Raw genomic sequence first — 17,536 nt, 5'->3', positions numbered from 1 at the left:
ATTATGAGTAGTAGTAGGCCTATCCTCATTACTAGGCTATTGCTATATAATTATATGATGCTACATGCTTTATTGTTATTATTATTATTATTATTATTATTATTATTATTATTATTATAGGCCTATTATCATTACTAGGCTATTGCTATAATTTGGAATTGGCATTATCGGCGCCCATGCGCATGCGCGATTCATTTGCAGCCTGGACGCGGAGGGGTGTGTGTCTCCTCTCTGCTCTGACTGCTGCGCGAGGCTACTGAGAGACTGACCGCCTGTGAGTGCTTTTGGACGGGAGAGGGGCTCACGGCAGCACCCGCTGCTCGTTGAGCACAGTAGGCCTAACTATAGGGTGATTCGTGCTTCCGAGTCTCCAAACACCACAAAAGTCTCCAAAAACACCAGTAAAAATCACTGGATTTGTCGCTTTTGACAAAAAATAAATAAATAAATAAAAATAAAAGTCGCCAGGAGGATGATTTGTTTGTGTTATAATCAGTGCTTGAAGTCTATTTTGTCAAAAGAAATGTTCTTGATTACAAGAAAAATACAGATTGTTCTTGTTGTGATTTATTTTGTCTTTCCTTTATACAGATTTAAATAGTTTCGTTTTCGAAGTACTCTAAATTATATCAGTGATTCTCCGATGTCAAATATGATCAAGAATTATTTTATTTCGATCTACAGTGTAATAAAAGTTAAGAAAAATATTAGCCTATAGCCCTAAATATATAGATTACAAGCTAATTCCTTTTTTCTTAACTTTTAACTTCTTCTAAAAATTATCAAGAATATTAAATCAACTCAATAGGCTAAAGAATTTTCTTATACAAACTTAACGAATGCACTTCAAAACGAAGTTTTCATATATAAATTCAGGAATCACGAATATGACAAAATAATATTATTTTTTATATATTAGTTGTATAGCTATAATAGTTGTATCAAATGAATAAGGAAATTATGCCTTGAATTTATTAAGTAATGTTTAATTTCGTTCGTTTCGCTCTCTGGAAATGTAAAGAAAAATACCGTTTTTACTTGGAATTCGTTTTTAATCCCTAGTTTTAAACAAGGATATACATGAGATAATTTATACATTATTGCTTGAATATTTCCTATAAATTACAAAGGTTAAATTGGAATCTTTATTTCAAACGACCCGACCGCCGCGACCCGAATATCATTAAAAATATTTTTGGATGACTCGTAACTGCGGGTAACCGCGGGTGACCGCAAGCACCCGCTCATTTTGGATCAACCCGCGCATCACTGATCAAACAAATGAGCGCCGTTTTCTAAAGTCTATGAGCGCAGCACACACAAATAAACTAAATTGACATACTGCAGTTAAATTTCAAAATGTGGTGTTTTTATATTTATAACATTTGAATACAGTTCAGCAACATACATCACACGACCTGACGACCAAGAGAGCTGACAATTGACCATCACTTAATTTCACCTCACGATTGAAAATGTGACACTGATTTCATATGACAGTTCAACAAACAAGTTAATAATATTAAGTCACTTATATTTTTGATGAAATAATGACTGTTTTGGTCTATTTTAGCAGCGAAAATAGATCCGATGAATCCAAACAAAGATCACGAATTTGCATTTTTTTTTTTTTTCTTTTTTTTTTGCTCCCATCCTGTAGCCTACTCGCGCCCCCCCGCAAGAGTGTCCGCGCCCCACCGGTTGAGAACCACTGCTCTATAAGATGCACAGTAACAGCTTTATCTTAAAGTTCCCCTATTATGCCATTTTAAAGGTTTCTAATATTGTTTTAATAGACTCCCAAAATAGGTTTACATGTATGCAAGATCAAAAAACACTTCAGTTTTCTCCAAAAATAGATTTAATTTTACCCCATTTTTAAATGATTCATAACCGACTCGTGGGAAGCAGTTCGAAGAATCAGTCTCTCTAAACCCTTCCTTTCCGTGAGCCCTCACTGCTGTGATTGGTCAGATGGCGCAGTCCTTTATGATTGGTCTACCGCGTACAGCGTGTTGGAGAACGAAACGCCCATTGCCATAACTGACTGACGGTCCTGGATACTTGTCGATACATAGAAGAGATGGCATCGATTTTACCATAACAATTCCAGCCAGAGTCTGATGATGAAACGGCTGAAGTGGCTGATCGACAAGTTAGCACGGGCTACCGTGGAAAGTGCTCGCAATTTGCTTTTATAACCGAACCGGGCACACCTCTATGTTGTAAACTTCAGCAATGTATAATGCATTAAACGGCTTTCACACCGAATGCGGAAAGCGCTGCGCTGGTCGCTGGGTTCAGTTCAGCCCTTCAGAGCACAGCGGCAAAAGTTTATTTGAACAACTCATTTGAACTTTGCTCTGTGTGCGCTTTAGTCAAAGCAGAAACAAGCCGTCCTTACAGGGCGGAAGAAATTAAAACTAATGGGTTTCATAGCACAGCGCTTTCCGCATTCGGTGTGAAAGCCGCTTCGTACGCCATCCTTTATCATTACTCCAACGAATGAGACAGACAGACAGTCAAGCTGGATCAATCACACATTTATAGACTACAGTGGGTCCACAGCTGAACTATCGCTAGAAAATACAATCTTTGTAGATTCATCATCTTTTCGAAGTGAATATTAAACAGTTTTACTCACAGTGTATGATACAGCGTCTTCCGTATAATGTACGTGTAAATTTCCATGTGACGTAAACCACATGGAACTTTATGGGCGGGCAAGTTGTTCACGATGTAGAACGTGGGCGGACATTATGCAAATCTGTTACTTCGTGACGTGTGGCCGTAACAGAAAAGATTTGAAATCCTGACGACTCGTTTAGGCAAATGTGAGTCGACTCTTTTTTTTGATAGACAATAACTTTATGTATTGTGTACTGTCAGCTTCACAACTTTGCAGATAGTTTATGTTCACATACAGCTACATGACACACTGCATGAAAGATCATATTTGAAAACGCATAATAGGGGCACTTTAAGCAGTAAAAATTACACACTTGGCCAGAAGGGGGCAGTCATGGTTGTTTTTTTTTTCCCCCCCACTTATCAGTCCATGTAGTTTTCAGTTGTTTATGAATGGAGGAATTCTTTGAAGGATGATGTTAATCAGTATATGTACGTCTGCACATCAGGGACGTATATTCAGGGACTTGAGGCTCCCTGGGGTCAGTGCGGCAGAGCGGACGGCTCTGTATGTGGCTGCTGTGGAGACGCTAGCCAAACTTCACTCCTTCGATGTTGGTACAATTGGGCTCTTAGGATATGGGAAGGGAACGGGTTATTGTAAGAGACAGGTGAGATAATGAAATCATCAATCATGAGATATTGATTTGAAATCAGTATTTTTACTTACTATTCTTTCAAGCTACCTTTTCACCCATCTTGAAATTCTTTTTTTTTTTTTTCATTTCCAGGTCTCCACATGGACAAAGCAGTACAAAGCTTCTGCCCACAAAGAGATAGCAGCCATGGATAAACTTTCTGATTGGCTGATCCACAACCTGCCAACCAACGACAATGAAGTGTCCCTTGTTCATGGCGATTTCCGAATTGACAACCTGATATTCCACCCTACAGAGGTATTGATACATGATGTATATGTTACTACCGTTCAAAAGTTTGGAGCCAGTAAGAATTCTTAATGTTTTTGTTTTTCTTAAAAAACTAATAAATAAAAAACTAATAAATAAAATAATAATAATAATAACTAATAAATAAATAAATAAAATAAAATAAATAATAAAATAAATAAATAATGATAATAATAAATGTAGCTCCAAGCAATTACCAGAGGTCGGACTAGGAGAAAATTCAGGCCGGGAAATCTCACACTCATCCAGGCCATCCCATATACCCACAACAAATCACCCGTCAGTGGCCGCTCCTGCCAGCCAGCTGAAGATTGAACCCCCACTCCAAATTTTACAAAACTAGCCCATACTTTCTAAATTGCCTAAAGGTCAAAGTTAGTACGATGATAGGTACATATTTACAATATCTTTATAGAAAAATCCTAATACTGAACATGGGTCATATTTTTTCTTTACAAAAATGTATCATAATATTATTATAGTAAAAGTACAGTAATCATATTTTTTTTGGCAATAAGATTCCCATTTGTATTTGGTTTTACTACATATTACATTGTTAAATTATGGTTAGTGTAGCAAAACCATGGTTAATTTGTGGTTACTATGGTAACAATAATAGTAATAGTAATCCTTACTTTTCATAAGGGAAGTGTTGTTGTCTGCTCTAGCTCCATCTAAACCTTTTATGAAAAAGTAAACAAAGACAAAACTACAACTAGATAAAAAGTTTGTTAGCAAACTTTAAGTTGGCTTGAGAAAGCCTAGCCAGTAAGTTTTAAGTAGTTTTAAAAGCTTTTAGTTTAAAGAAAGTTTAAAGGTTTTCAGTTTGAAATAGTTTTAGTTTGATTGATAAAGTTTGAAGATAGATAGGCTAGATAGATATAAATAAAGAAAAAAAGAAAAATTAGTTAGAAAGAAAAAGAAAGAAAGAAAGATTAGTTAGAAAGAAAGAAACATTAGTTAGAAAGAAAGAAGAAAGATAAAAAAGAAAGATTAGTTAGAAAGAAAGAAAAAAGATTAGTAAGAAAGAAAAGTAAGAAAGAAAGAAAAGTAAAAAAGAAAAAAGATTAGTAAGAAAGAAAGAAAAGTAAAAAAGAAAAAAGAAAGATTAGTTAGATAGAAAGAAAAGTAAGCAAGAAAGAAAAGAAAGATTAGTTAGAAAGAAAGAAAAAGAAAAAAGAAAGATTAGCTAGAAAGAAAGAAGAAAGACTGGTTAGAAAGAAAGAAAGAAAAAAGAAAGAAAGATTAGTTAGAACGAAAGAAAAAAGAAAGATTTGTTAGAAAGGAAAGAAAGATTAGTTAGAAAGATTAGATTAGAAAGAAAGCATGTTGCTAGCATGATAGAAAGCAAGTCGCTAGCATGGTTTTAGCATGATTAGCAAGTCGACAACATGATTCTAGCATGACTAGCAAGTCGCTAGCATGATTTTAACAAGTCACTAGCATGATTTTAGCATGACTAGCAAGTCGCTAGCATGATTTTAGCATGAATAGCAAGTCGCTAGCATGATTTTAGCATTACTAGCAAGTCCCTAGCATGATTTTAGCATGATTAGCAAGTTGCTAGCATGATTTTAGCATGACTAGCAAATCGCAAGCATGATTTTAGCAAGTCGTTAGCATGATTTTAGCATGACTAGCAAGTTGCTAGCATTATTTTAACATGATTAGCAAGTCGCTAGCATGATTTTAGCATTATTTTAACATGATTAACAAGTCGCTAGCATGATTTTAGCATGACTAGCAAGTCGCTAGCATGATTTTAACATGACTAGCAAGTCGCTAGCATGATTTTAGGATGACTAGCAAATCATTAGCATGATTTTAACATGACAAGCAAGTCGCTAGCATGATTTTAGCATGACTAGCAAGTCACTAGCATGATTTTAGGATGACTAGCAAATCATTAGCACGACTTTAGCATTATTAGCAAAGTCTCTAGCATGATTTTAACATGATTAGCAAGTCGCTAGCATGATTTTAGCATGACTAGCAAGTCACTAGCATGATTTTAACATGACTAGCAAAGTCGCTAACAGGATTTAAGCATGACTAGCAAGTCGCTAGCATGATTTTAGCATGATTAGCAAGTCGCCAACATGATTTTAACATGAATAGCAAGTCCCTAGCATGATTTTAGCATTTTACTAGCAAGTCCCTAGCATGATTTTAGCATGACTAGCAAGTCGCTAGCATGATTTTAGCATGACTACTGGCAAGTCGTTAGCATGATTTTAGCATGATTAGCAAGTCGCCAACATGATTTTAGCATGATTAGCAAGTCGCTACATGATTTTAGCATGACTAGCAAGTCGCTAGCATGATTTTAACAAGTCACTAGCATGATTTTAGCATGACTAGCAAATCATTAGCATGATTTTAACATGACTAGCAAGTCGCTAGCATGATTTTAACATTACTAGCAAGTCCCTAGCATGATTTTGGCATGATTAGCAAGTCGCTAGCATGATTTTAACATGATTTTAAGAAGTCGCTAGCATGATGACTAGCAAGTCATTAGTATGATTTTAGCATGACTAGGAAGTCACTAGTATGATTTTAGCATGACTAGCAAGTCGCTAGCATGATTTTAGCATGACTAGCAAAGTCGCTAACAGGATTTAAGAATGACTAGCAAGTCGCTAGCATGATTTTAGCATGATTAGCAAGTCGCCAACATGATTTTAGCATGACTAGCAAGTCGCTAGCATGATTTTAGCAAGTCACTAGCATGAATTTAGCATGAATAGCAAGTCGCTAGCATGATTTTAGCATGACTAGCAAGTCGCTAGCATGATTTTAACATGACTAGCAAGTCACTAAATTTTAACATGACTAGCAAGTCATAGATGATTTTAGCATGACTAGCAAGTCACTAGCATGATTTTAGCATGACTAGCAAAGTCGCTAGCAGGATTTATGCATGACTAGCAAGTCGCTAGCATGATTTTAGCATGACTAGCAAGTCACTAGCATGATTTTAGCATGACTAGCAAAGTCGCTAGCAGGATTTAAGCATGACTAGCAAGTTGCTAGCATGATTTTAGGATACATTATTGGATAGATAGATAGATAAGGTTTGAAGGTAGATAGATAGATAGATAGATAGATAGATAGATAGAGGTTTGAAGATAGATAGATAGATAGATAGATAGATAGATAAAGGTTTGAAGATAGATAGATAGATAGATAGATAGATAGATAGATAGATAGATAGATAGATAGATAGATAGATAGAAGATAGATAGATAGATAGATAGATTTAGATAGATAGATAGATAGATAGATAGATAGATAGATAGATTTAGAAGATAGATAGATAGATAGATAGATAGATAGATTTTGAAGATAGATAGATAGATAGATAGATAGATAGATAGATAGATAGATAGATAGATAGATAGATAGATAGATAGAAGATAGATAGATAGATAGATAGATAGATAGATTGATAGATAGATAGATAGATAGATAGATAGATAGATAGATAGATAGATAGATATAGATAGATAGATAGATAGATAGATAGATAGATAGATAGATAGATAGATAGATAGATAGATTTGATAGATAGATAGATAGATAGATAGATATAGATAGATAGATAGATAGATAGATAGATTGATAGATAGATAGATAGATAGATAGATAGATAGATAGATTGAAGATAGATAGATAGATAGATAGATAGATAGATAGATAGATAGATAGATAGATAGATAGATAGATAGATAGATAGATAGATAGATAGATAGATAGATAGATAGATAGATAGATAAAGATTTGAAGATAGATAGATAGATAGATAGATAGATAGATAGGTTTGAAGATAGATAGATAGATAGATAGATAAAGATTTGATAGATAGATAGATATAGATAGATAAGATAGATAGATAGATAGATAGATAGATAGATAGATAGATAGATAGATAGATAGATAGATAGATAGATAGATAGATAGATAGATAGATAGATAGAAGATAGATAGATAGATAGATAGATAGATAGATATAGATAGATAGAAGATAGATAGATAGATAGATAGATAGATAGATAAGGTTTGAAGATAGATAGATAGATAGATAGATAGATAGATAGATAGAGATAGATAGATAGATAGATAGATAGATAGATAGATAGATAGATAGATAGATAAAGGTTTGAAGATAGATAGATAGATAGATAGATAGATAGATAAGGTTTGAAGATAGATAGATAGATAGATAGATAAGATAGATAGATAGATAGATAGATAGATAGATAGATAGATAGATAGATAGATAGATAGATAGATAGATAGATAGATAGATAGATAGATAGATAGATAGATAGATAGATAGATAGATAGATAGATAGATAGATAGATAGATAGATAGATAGATAGATAGATAGATAGATAGATAGATATAAGATAGATAGATAGATAGATAGATAGATAGATAGATAGATAGATAGATAGATAGATAGATAGATAGATAGATAGATAGATAGATAGATAGATAGATAGATAGATAGATAGATAAGGTTTGAAGATAGATAGATAGATAGATAGATAGATAGATAGATGAAGATAGATAGATAGATAGATAGATAGATAGATAGATAGATAGATAGATAGATAGATAAGGTTTGAAGATAGATAGATAGATAGATAGATAGATAAGGTTTGAAGATAGATAGATAATGTTAGATAGATAGATAGATAGATAGATAGATAGATAGATAGATAGATAGATAGATAAGGTTTGAAGATAGATAGATAGATAGTTAGATAGATAGATAGATTAGTTATTAGTTAGAAAGAACATAGATAGCTTAAAGCTTAATTGAGTATCAATGGCTTCTAGCAGTTTACATTAAACATAGTTCAAACAGACATGGACTTTTGGTCAATGAAAGTCTATGGGACTTTTTATGATTTTTAATATTCATTTTTAAGAAAACCGTAACTCAAACCAGTCTGAAAAGATATAGCACACTAAGTCAGAACAGTATGAAGATCTGACCCGAGTTTGGAGTATGTAGCTTGAACGGTCTAGGAGGAGTTAGTGTCCAAAAAATTTGCGCTCAGAAAAATAAGAAGAAGAAGAAGAAGAAGAAGAATAAGTTTAAATAGGATTTCAGTAAGTTGGCTTTCCCAAGCCAACTTAATTAGTCTATTTACAGATGAAACTGACCTGCACTTGAGATCCTGAACAGTTTTGCTTCTCTGCTTCACCTAGGCACTTCCACTCCATTCTCAAATCTCTCGCATTGATTACTCTGATTGAAACTGTTTGGTGAAGGCATGGAGCGTGCAAACTGAAGTTTAGCATTGTCAGTCACAACTAACCCATTCATGATTTATTAGAGATTTATTATTGAATTGCCAATTCGGAAATAATCGCTTTAGTATGTTCAACAGGCAATTATATAATAATAATAATAATTAAGAAAAAAATCAAGGCAGCAGGCCAAATCAGCTGTCAATTCTCCCCATTCTCCCGATGGCCAGTTCGTGCCTAGTTATCAAGGTTCAGGCTTTTTAAGGCCTTTAAGCAAGTATAGACATTTTAAGATGATTTTTACCCAAAAAGACAAAAAATAATAAATAAAATCACTAGAAATAATATTTAATTATTTATCACTTTTAACCAATAGGTGGCACTGCTCCCAAATTGATGTGATGTGGTTACCTACGGGTGAGGATGACACACACATAGTTTGGTGCCAGTATTTCAAAGAAAGACAGAGAAACAGAGCCTAGATCATTTAGGCATTTTTCATATCTCCTGATCTCTAGGTGGCACTGTGCTGAAACTGTGCAGGTAACCTCAGGACATGGTCATAAATTCCAAGTTTGGTCTGAACATGATAAAGTATTGAGGAAATATAGCCTCATGTCCACTTTGGCGAGGTCTTCGTTAAATTTATTTGTGCGTTATTTAAAGGAGAAGTCCACTTCCAAAACAAAAATTTACAGATAATTTACTCACCCCCTTGTCATCCAAGATGTTAATGTCTTTTTTACTTCAGTCGATAAAAAATTGTTTCTTGAGGAAAACATTCCCGAATTTTTCTCCATATAGTGGACTTCAGTAATGCCCCCACAGTTTGAACTTCCAAAATGCAGTTGAGGTACAGCTTCAAATTAGGGCTGTCACGGTTGCAATGACAACCATGCCACCGCGGTCATCGATTGCCACCGGCAGTACTGCGTGTGACATCACACAGTCTATAACAAGCATAAAATACAGTGTTTCTGCAACAATTATTCTGCCGTGGCCGTGTTTAGTGTCCACGCCTGCAGCAGCAGCGAGTGCAAGTGCCTTCGCAGCTGCTGGAAGAGATCCGCGTTCAAACGCACACAATAGGCTAAAGCTTGCAAAGCTCCGGGAAAAGTATTTACCATGAATGTGTCGGGGGGAAATAAGGAGATACTTGAATGAATTACTAATAAACTAGTGTTATCTGAGCCTGTGTCGCAAAGATGACGATTCTGACTCGCCATCTGCTCATTGGACACACCTTTATAGAGAAATGCATCTCTACGGATTTTATAATGAAAAAGTTTTTGTTTTCGATTTGATTTTTTTTTAGTTTTAAAGTAGTAAAGTAACAATTTAAAGCTTTCTATAGATATATTTATCCTGACTGTAAGGCAAGTAGTCACTGAGTTTCGTTTAATTTTTGTGCAGCGCTCCTGTTCAACACCGAGACATCAGAAAGCGCATCTTGTTTGTATTCTTTATTTTTACAAAAGCACAACATTTTGTTGATATTGTGAGTGCACACAAATAATATGAGACCCTTTATAGTTCCGGATGATATATTACGCTTACCTTTATGAGCAAAGATTATGGCGTATTTTAACTTTTTTGCAAGTGATTGCGCTGGCGCCTCCATGTCCTGCAAAGCGCATTTTGCTTCCACTCTCCAACAAACGAGTGTATGCGCATAATAGCGTGCATTTATCTAAGTTATTTGTGATATGTGATACAATATCATTGTGATATGCTTGAAGATTTTATTTTAGGCAAGTCGTGATGATTTGAGAAGGCAAAATTGATCGAACATAGGCTGTGATCAACTGCCTGCCTCTGGCCGCTTGGTCGTTACTTTAAAAAGTTACTTTACCTTAATTTAACAAACAAAAAATGTCCCAAACGTATTTCTAAATTAACTTTATAAAGAAACAAAAAGAAATATAATCACATTCCTATTAAAAACAAAACTGAGGTATTTTAATGGATGCAACAGTATAATGGGAAAGAGAGAGAAGACTCGGGCTCCAGTCGGACTCGGGCCGGTAATTTTGATGAGCCGTCGGACAAGGGTTGGGCGAGGTTGTTACGAATTTATGCAACAAATGTTTTTAATATTTACCATTCTTATTTTGGCTACTTTCTTTTTTAACTATATAATTTCTTTGATATTTACTTTAGTGTTTTGTAGGCTGAAATAAACATGCACGTTTATTAATAATTTTTGAGCCTCATTTTTTTATGTTTCAAAATTATATATATATATATATATCTGAACACCGCATGACCGACGGTAGTTTGTCCATGGCAGTGGAAAAAATCTGCCACCATCACAGCCCTACTTCAAATGGCTCTAAACGATCCCAGTCGAGGTATCTAGCAAAACGATCTGTCATTTTTAAAACAAATTGACAATTTAATTACTTTTTAATAGGGGTGTGACGAGACACTAATCCCACGAGACGAGACGAGACACGAGATTGGGTTCACGAGAACGAGACGAGACAAGATTTTTAAACTTTTCTTAAGAAATCCTCAATGATGAAATATATTGGGAAAATAGTCTTTTATTCAACTGAAAAACAAAAATGCAAAAAAATTAAGGTGCATTTTGAACTTTATGAAATTAAACTTCAATTTTAATGAATAATATGCAGTAATAAACAACATTTAAACAAGAGCTTCATGATTCTGGATAAATTGAGAATCCTAGTTGTTTTTTATAAATGGGAGATTACGATTCTCTCACGATTCTGGAGAAAAAAAGATTAGAAAACTAAACAAAATAACTATTTACTAGTGGTTCTGACAAACTTTTCATTGCTTAAGTCTTTTAAAAACATATATTCATTTAAACAAAACAAAACAAAACAAAAAACATTCAATAAAGGAGAGTGTCTCACTTCATTAAGACTTCTTTGACTATTGAAATCTCCTGAATGAATGATTCAATGACATACTTTTTTTTTAAACGGGCAGTTGTCGCCACCTCCTGGCGGAAGAGGAGAAGCGTTACAATAGATACACGTGTTAAAATACTTTAATTTTGATCGCTACTGTAGACAATAAGTGTTTATACCCAAACTATAAACTTTTATCCCAGTACTTCTATTATTTAAATATCTGTAACACAGAAATAATGATTATAATGTGGTTGAAAAGACTGTTTGTGTTGCTCTTTCTGCGTTCACATTTACTCCGACCTTCTGATTCATTAATATGGGCAGCGACAAAACCTGCTTCTCACGCTCCACTGACACTGGCGATGTGAAACAGTCCTAATAGACATAGATAACTCGTTGTCATTTAGGAATAAAATCGCGTGGGTGTTTGAATCGACACCTCAATATTTTAAGGATTAATAGTGCAATGTAAACATGGCAAAATGTTGTGGGAGGATACTGTCACGAGATCTCGCGAGATCCGACTGGTCTCGCGAGACACATCGGATCTCGCGAGATCTCGTGCCACGAGATCTCGTCACATCCCTACTTTTTAACCTCAAACACTTGTCTTGTCTAAGTCTGCGTTAACTCTGTTTTTTTTTTTTTCAATACGGTTGAAAAACTCCCATCTTGTTTTCTTTCCTAACTTCAAAATCGTCCTACATCACTGCAGAAGTACCAACCCAGTGTTTACAAAATGAACATGCAGAGAAGATTAAACGGCCTTTACAAAAAAAAAAAAAAAAAAAACGCTAAAACAGCAATGTAGGATGACTTTGACGTTGAAGAAAATGAGATGGAAGTTTTCCCACATACCCTAACTATATTGACCCGGATTACACAGACTATGCATGCACATCGCAAACATGAGACAAGACGGTTGAGCTTAAAAAAAGTAAATAAGTTGTCAATTTGTTTAAAAAATGGTTTCGCTAGGTAAGAAAAAAAATCGTTTCGCTAGGTAAGACCCTTCTTCTTTGGCTGTGATCGTTTAGAGCCATTTAAAGCTGCTTTTAAATTGCATTTTAGAAGTTCAAACTTGGGGGCACCATTGAAGTCCACTACATGGGGAAAAATTTGGGAATGTTTTCCTCAAGAAACATGATTTCTTATCGAATGAAGTAAGAAAGACATTGAACATCTTGGATGACAAGGGGTGAGTAAATTATTTGTAAATTTTTGTTCTGGAAGTGGACTTCTCCTTTAACTCCCTGGGGTCAATGGTCGTGCCAGCATGATCAGCTCAGTCTTTTTTAAGGTCAGTGCAAAAGACACTAAAAGCACTAAAAGTCGATTTTGGTCACACAAATAAGAGTTGTACATAATTCAAAACCATTAAGTGTCTACTTTTATTTGTGTACACTCACAATAACAAAACTCTGTGCTTTTGTAAAATAAAGAAAACAAACAGGGTGTGCTCTGTTTGAATTAAACTCAGTGAATACTTGACAAACAGACATTTCTTTCCCATCTGAGCTAATTATTTTTAATGTGATCACGCCCATGAGCTACTTTCTCTTTTGATATTAAAATCGTCCACGTGAGATGTGTGGACTTGTAAATGCCCACATCATCTCCATAAACGAAGCTTGACAATTCATCAAGTTCATCTCGGTAACTGTTCATTTGTGGATGAAGACGCACTGAGAGGAATAACCCAGAATTTAGCTCAGAAAAAAGAACAAGATGTGACGTGCAACTTGATCCAGCAGAGGAGATCATGCTGATGAGTAAGTAATGTTGCTTTTTTGGGTTAGTTAATGTGTTATTGTGACACAAACTTGAACACATTTACTAGTTGGGTTTTTCCCAACATATAATTCCTAACTAAAATGTTTGAAATTTAGTGATTTTTGAATATGATAGACAATTCCCTGTATCTAAATTTCTTACAATGCAATGATGTTTCCATGCTCTATCCTATATGATATAAAATGTGTGTGTGTGTGTATATATATATATATATACACACACACACACATTTTATATCATATAGGCTAGAGCATGAAAACATCATTGCATTGTATATACACACACACACACACACACACATACAGTGCCCTCTGTAAGTACTGGAACAGTAAAGACAAAATTGCTTTGTTTGCTATGGAGTCAAGAAATCTGTAAATATGATTAAAAGATGAATATGAGATAAAACTACAGAATGTCACATTTTATTATTGGGTCTTTTAACACATAAATGTTTTACCAGCTAAGAAGATCAGCACTTTTAAGAGTTCATACCACTATCTGATGTGAGCATAAGTATTGAAACAGTTGCCTCACAGGTCTTTCTGAGTGCTGTGTCCTGTTGCATTATTTGTTCAGATATTAAAAGCAGGGAATGTGTCGTATCAGTTCCATGACAATATCCATGACTTCTGCATTCTGAGTCTTGCATTCGATGACAACACACACAAACCGGGATAAAGATGAGGGAGCTGACTCTGAGAGAAAAGCAAGCAATTTGGATGCTAAAAGAAAATAAGAAGTCAATTAGAGCTATGGAAAAAAACAAAGGGCATGGAGAAATCAAGAGTTTGGAGACCACCGGAGTCATCAGCAGACAACAATGAACTGATCAACAGGAGTTGATGACAGGCACATCATAAAAGCTATAAAAATAAACCTTAATATACATGTCTGTAAAATCACCAACAACCTCCAGAAAGCTGGGGTGATGACAATCTACTGTCCACAGGAGACTTTTACATAGAATTACTGAAGCTACACAGCAAGATGCAAATCTCTGACCAGCACCAAAAACAGAAAAGCAAGATTAGAGTTTGCAAAAAAAAGCCAGTACAGTTTTGGAACAGAGTTTTATGAACAGATGAGACAACGATTAACCTTTATCAAAGTGATGGCAAATCAAGAGTGTGGAGAAAAAGGGGAACTACAAATGATCGCATACGTTATGAAGTATACAACCTCACCTGTAAAGCATGGTGGAGGAGGTGTCATGGCATGGGCATGCATGGCTGTCTCTGCAACAGGCTCTCTCAATTTTCATGATGAATTGATGTATGATGACAGCAGCAGAATGAATTTGGAAGGGTACAAAACTGTCTTGGCTACCAGTATTCAAGAAAATGCCACCAAACTCATCAGAAAGCGCTTCACATTGCATCAGGACAGTGACCCAAAACACCCTGCCAATTCAGTCAAGGTGTTTATCAGGGAAAAAAATTAGTCTTAGAATACCCAAATCAATCTCCAGATTTAAATCCAATTGAACATTAATTTCTCCAGCTGAAGGGGAGACTAAAGGCAGAAACTCCCCAAAACAAGCAACAGCTGGAACTGGCTGCATTAAAGCTTGAGACCAAGAGTCTGGGGATGGCTATGGCTCGCAGACTCACTGCTCTGATTGCACGCAAGGGATCTGCAACAAAATAATAGCTTTTAGTCTATTATATATCTGCCTTAAGTTCAACTGTTCTAAAACTTATGCTCACATCAAATAGTGAGATGAATTCTAAAAGTGCTCTCCTTTTTATTTGGTATGTGTTGAAGCAGCTAATAATAAAATGTGACATTCTGTAGTTTTGTCTCATATTGAACTTTTAATCATATTTGCAAATGTCTTGACTTCACAGCAAACAAAGCTATTTTGTCTTTACTGTTCCAATACTTATGGAGGGTATACACATACACACACATATACACATATACATAATACAGATGCTTCTTATATTAACATGCTCACAGAGGTTTTTTGTGTTGTGCTTTTAGTGACCTGCACCACAGGTGAATCCTGCTGACTTTTACTTGAGTCTCTTCAAACTGTTTTCCTCTGAGAGTGCTGTACCAACATCAGATGTTCAACTACACTGTTATTCTATGGTAAAACAAGCTCCCTGACTACTGATGATGGTGTTTCCATGAATCCATGGAAAGAAGAAGCAAACACTTAAATATCAGGTAGCCTATGGTGTACTGGTTTCACTTGTTAAACAGAATCTGTTTTTAGGAAGGACACAAAGTCTGTTCACATCTCTGTGGTTAGATCAGTGTATAATGTATCATAATGTGTCTTTGATCTTCATTATGTATGTGTTGTAAATAAAAAAAATTATTAGAAAAAAAAAACATTTTTTTCAATCTCCTCACATTCTTTTTAAGTTGCCTAAAAAGTAACAGTCACACAGATGGGCCATTAGGGGACGGCCTTTTGTCTCTCAGGACATATTCATGGCCATTGTCGCATACTGCTTTTCGAACACAAATCATGTCTTACAATTTAAATCAATATATTGTGAATGAGTAAGCAGGATGATTTTTGCATAATTTTGAAGTAAATATTCTAGCTTACAACACTGATTATTTAAAAGTCTTGTTCAGGACTATTCAGTATGGGTTTTATGGCCTTATTTCAGCTAAATTTTGCCCCCAAAACTTACTAGCCACACATAAAAGGGGGGGAGGGGGTGGAGGTTGGGTATGGCTCCTCCATCAACCTCGAAAAAATTTGTTTCATTTAATCATTATAAAAACAAAATAACACCCTTTGACATCTGAAGTCAAGATGACGAAACATAAAACAAAGAAAGGTGACCAGTCGGCCAATGACGGCCAAAAACAGACGAGCGGTCAGTGGAAAAGCAAACACTGACTGAACAAGCGGCCAGTGCCACCATTGACAACGAGACCATGGTCTTATCACCTATTTTGGCAGCAAATCTGAAGGGCGCGAGAGTCAAACATGATGGCTGCATTTCTGAGCTAGAGGCTTTCTGCCAAGATATTGTTGCCGCCAATAAAGTCCTACACGCTAAACTTGATGATCTGGAGGGCTGCTTCCGCCGGCAAAGTATTAAAATTGCGGGGCTACAAGAGAAAGTTGAAAATGGTCGCCCAACGGAATTTGTGGAAAAGCTGATACTGGCCGTCCTGAGTAAAAGTGGATCGTGCACATCGTATTGGACCCCTGCCTGCTAAAGGAGGGCGCTCCCGGATGCTAATAGCAAGAATCCACCATTACTCAGTTAAAGAACTAATTCCTGAAGCGGTCCCGACAACAGTCACCCCTGAGGGTATGCGGATGGCAATGGCAATGGCAATGGCAACTTTATTTATATAGCACTATTTCTTACAACCAGAGTTGACCAATGTGCTTTACAATAAAAACTAAAAAAACAACAGAAGCACAATGATAATAAAGTACATAAAAAGGGTATAAAACCTCAAGAAAACCACATTCAATATACAACAAAAACAAAGGACAAAGATATAACATGCTTCAACCAAGACTAAAGGCCTTATCAAACAGATAGGTTTTTAGTTTAGACTTAAAAGTAGCCACAGAAGAGGCCATTCTAATAAAAATGGGAAGATCATTCCAAAGTCTTGGGGCAATAGAAGCAAAAGCGCGATCGCCCCTGCATTTCCGCTTTGTCTTAGGAATGAGCAAAAGGGATCTGGTAACACTGTGCTCAATCAGTAAATCTGAAATATATGGTCGAGCCATACCATGAAGTAACTTATAAACAATGAGTAAAATTTTAAAATTTACTCTGTAACGCACAGGGAGCCAGTGTAAGGACCGAAAACTGGAGTAATATGATCCTGTTTTTGAACCCCGGCCAAAAGTCTAGCTGCCGCATTCTGAACCAATTGTAATCGGGATAAAGCTGTTTGACTAATCCCAACATAAAGTGAGTTACAGTAATCTAATCTCGTAGTAATGAAAGCATGAATTACTTTCTCAAAGTTTTTAAATGACAGGAAAGACTTTGCTTTAGACAGGA

The 17,536-nt window shown here is 35.4% G+C and overlaps 1 protein-coding gene and 1 long non-coding RNA gene across 2 annotated transcripts in view; both read left to right on the top strand.

The window, feature by feature from the left end:
* The window catches only part of acad11 (acyl-CoA dehydrogenase family, member 11), an 89,979-nt gene that overhangs the window by 2,668 nt on the left and 69,775 nt on the right, over positions 1 to 17,536 (top strand). Inside the window, exons 4-5 of the mRNA XM_051098068.1 lie at positions 3,138 to 3,299; positions 3,420 to 3,584. Of these exons, the coding sequence (XP_050954025.1) occupies positions 3,138 to 3,299; positions 3,420 to 3,584 (327 nt within the window). The remainder of the gene's footprint in view (positions 1 to 3,137; positions 3,300 to 3,419; positions 3,585 to 17,536) is intronic.
* Positions 6,462 to 15,834, top strand: LOC127155690 (uncharacterized). The gene is made up of 3 exons (XR_007825634.1): positions 6,462 to 6,681; positions 8,305 to 13,516; positions 15,522 to 15,834. It is a non-coding gene; the product is annotated as an uncharacterized LOC127155690 (long non-coding RNA).

This window comes from Labeo rohita, chromosome 24 (genome assembly GCF_022985175.1).
Source record: "Labeo rohita strain BAU-BD-2019 chromosome 24, IGBB_LRoh.1.0, whole genome shotgun sequence".
NCBI classification, from domain to species: domain Eukaryota; kingdom Metazoa; phylum Chordata; class Actinopteri; order Cypriniformes; family Cyprinidae; genus Labeo; species Labeo rohita.
The sequence above is the reverse complement of the archived record's forward strand: the minus strand, read 5'-3'. Positions and strand labels throughout refer to the sequence as shown.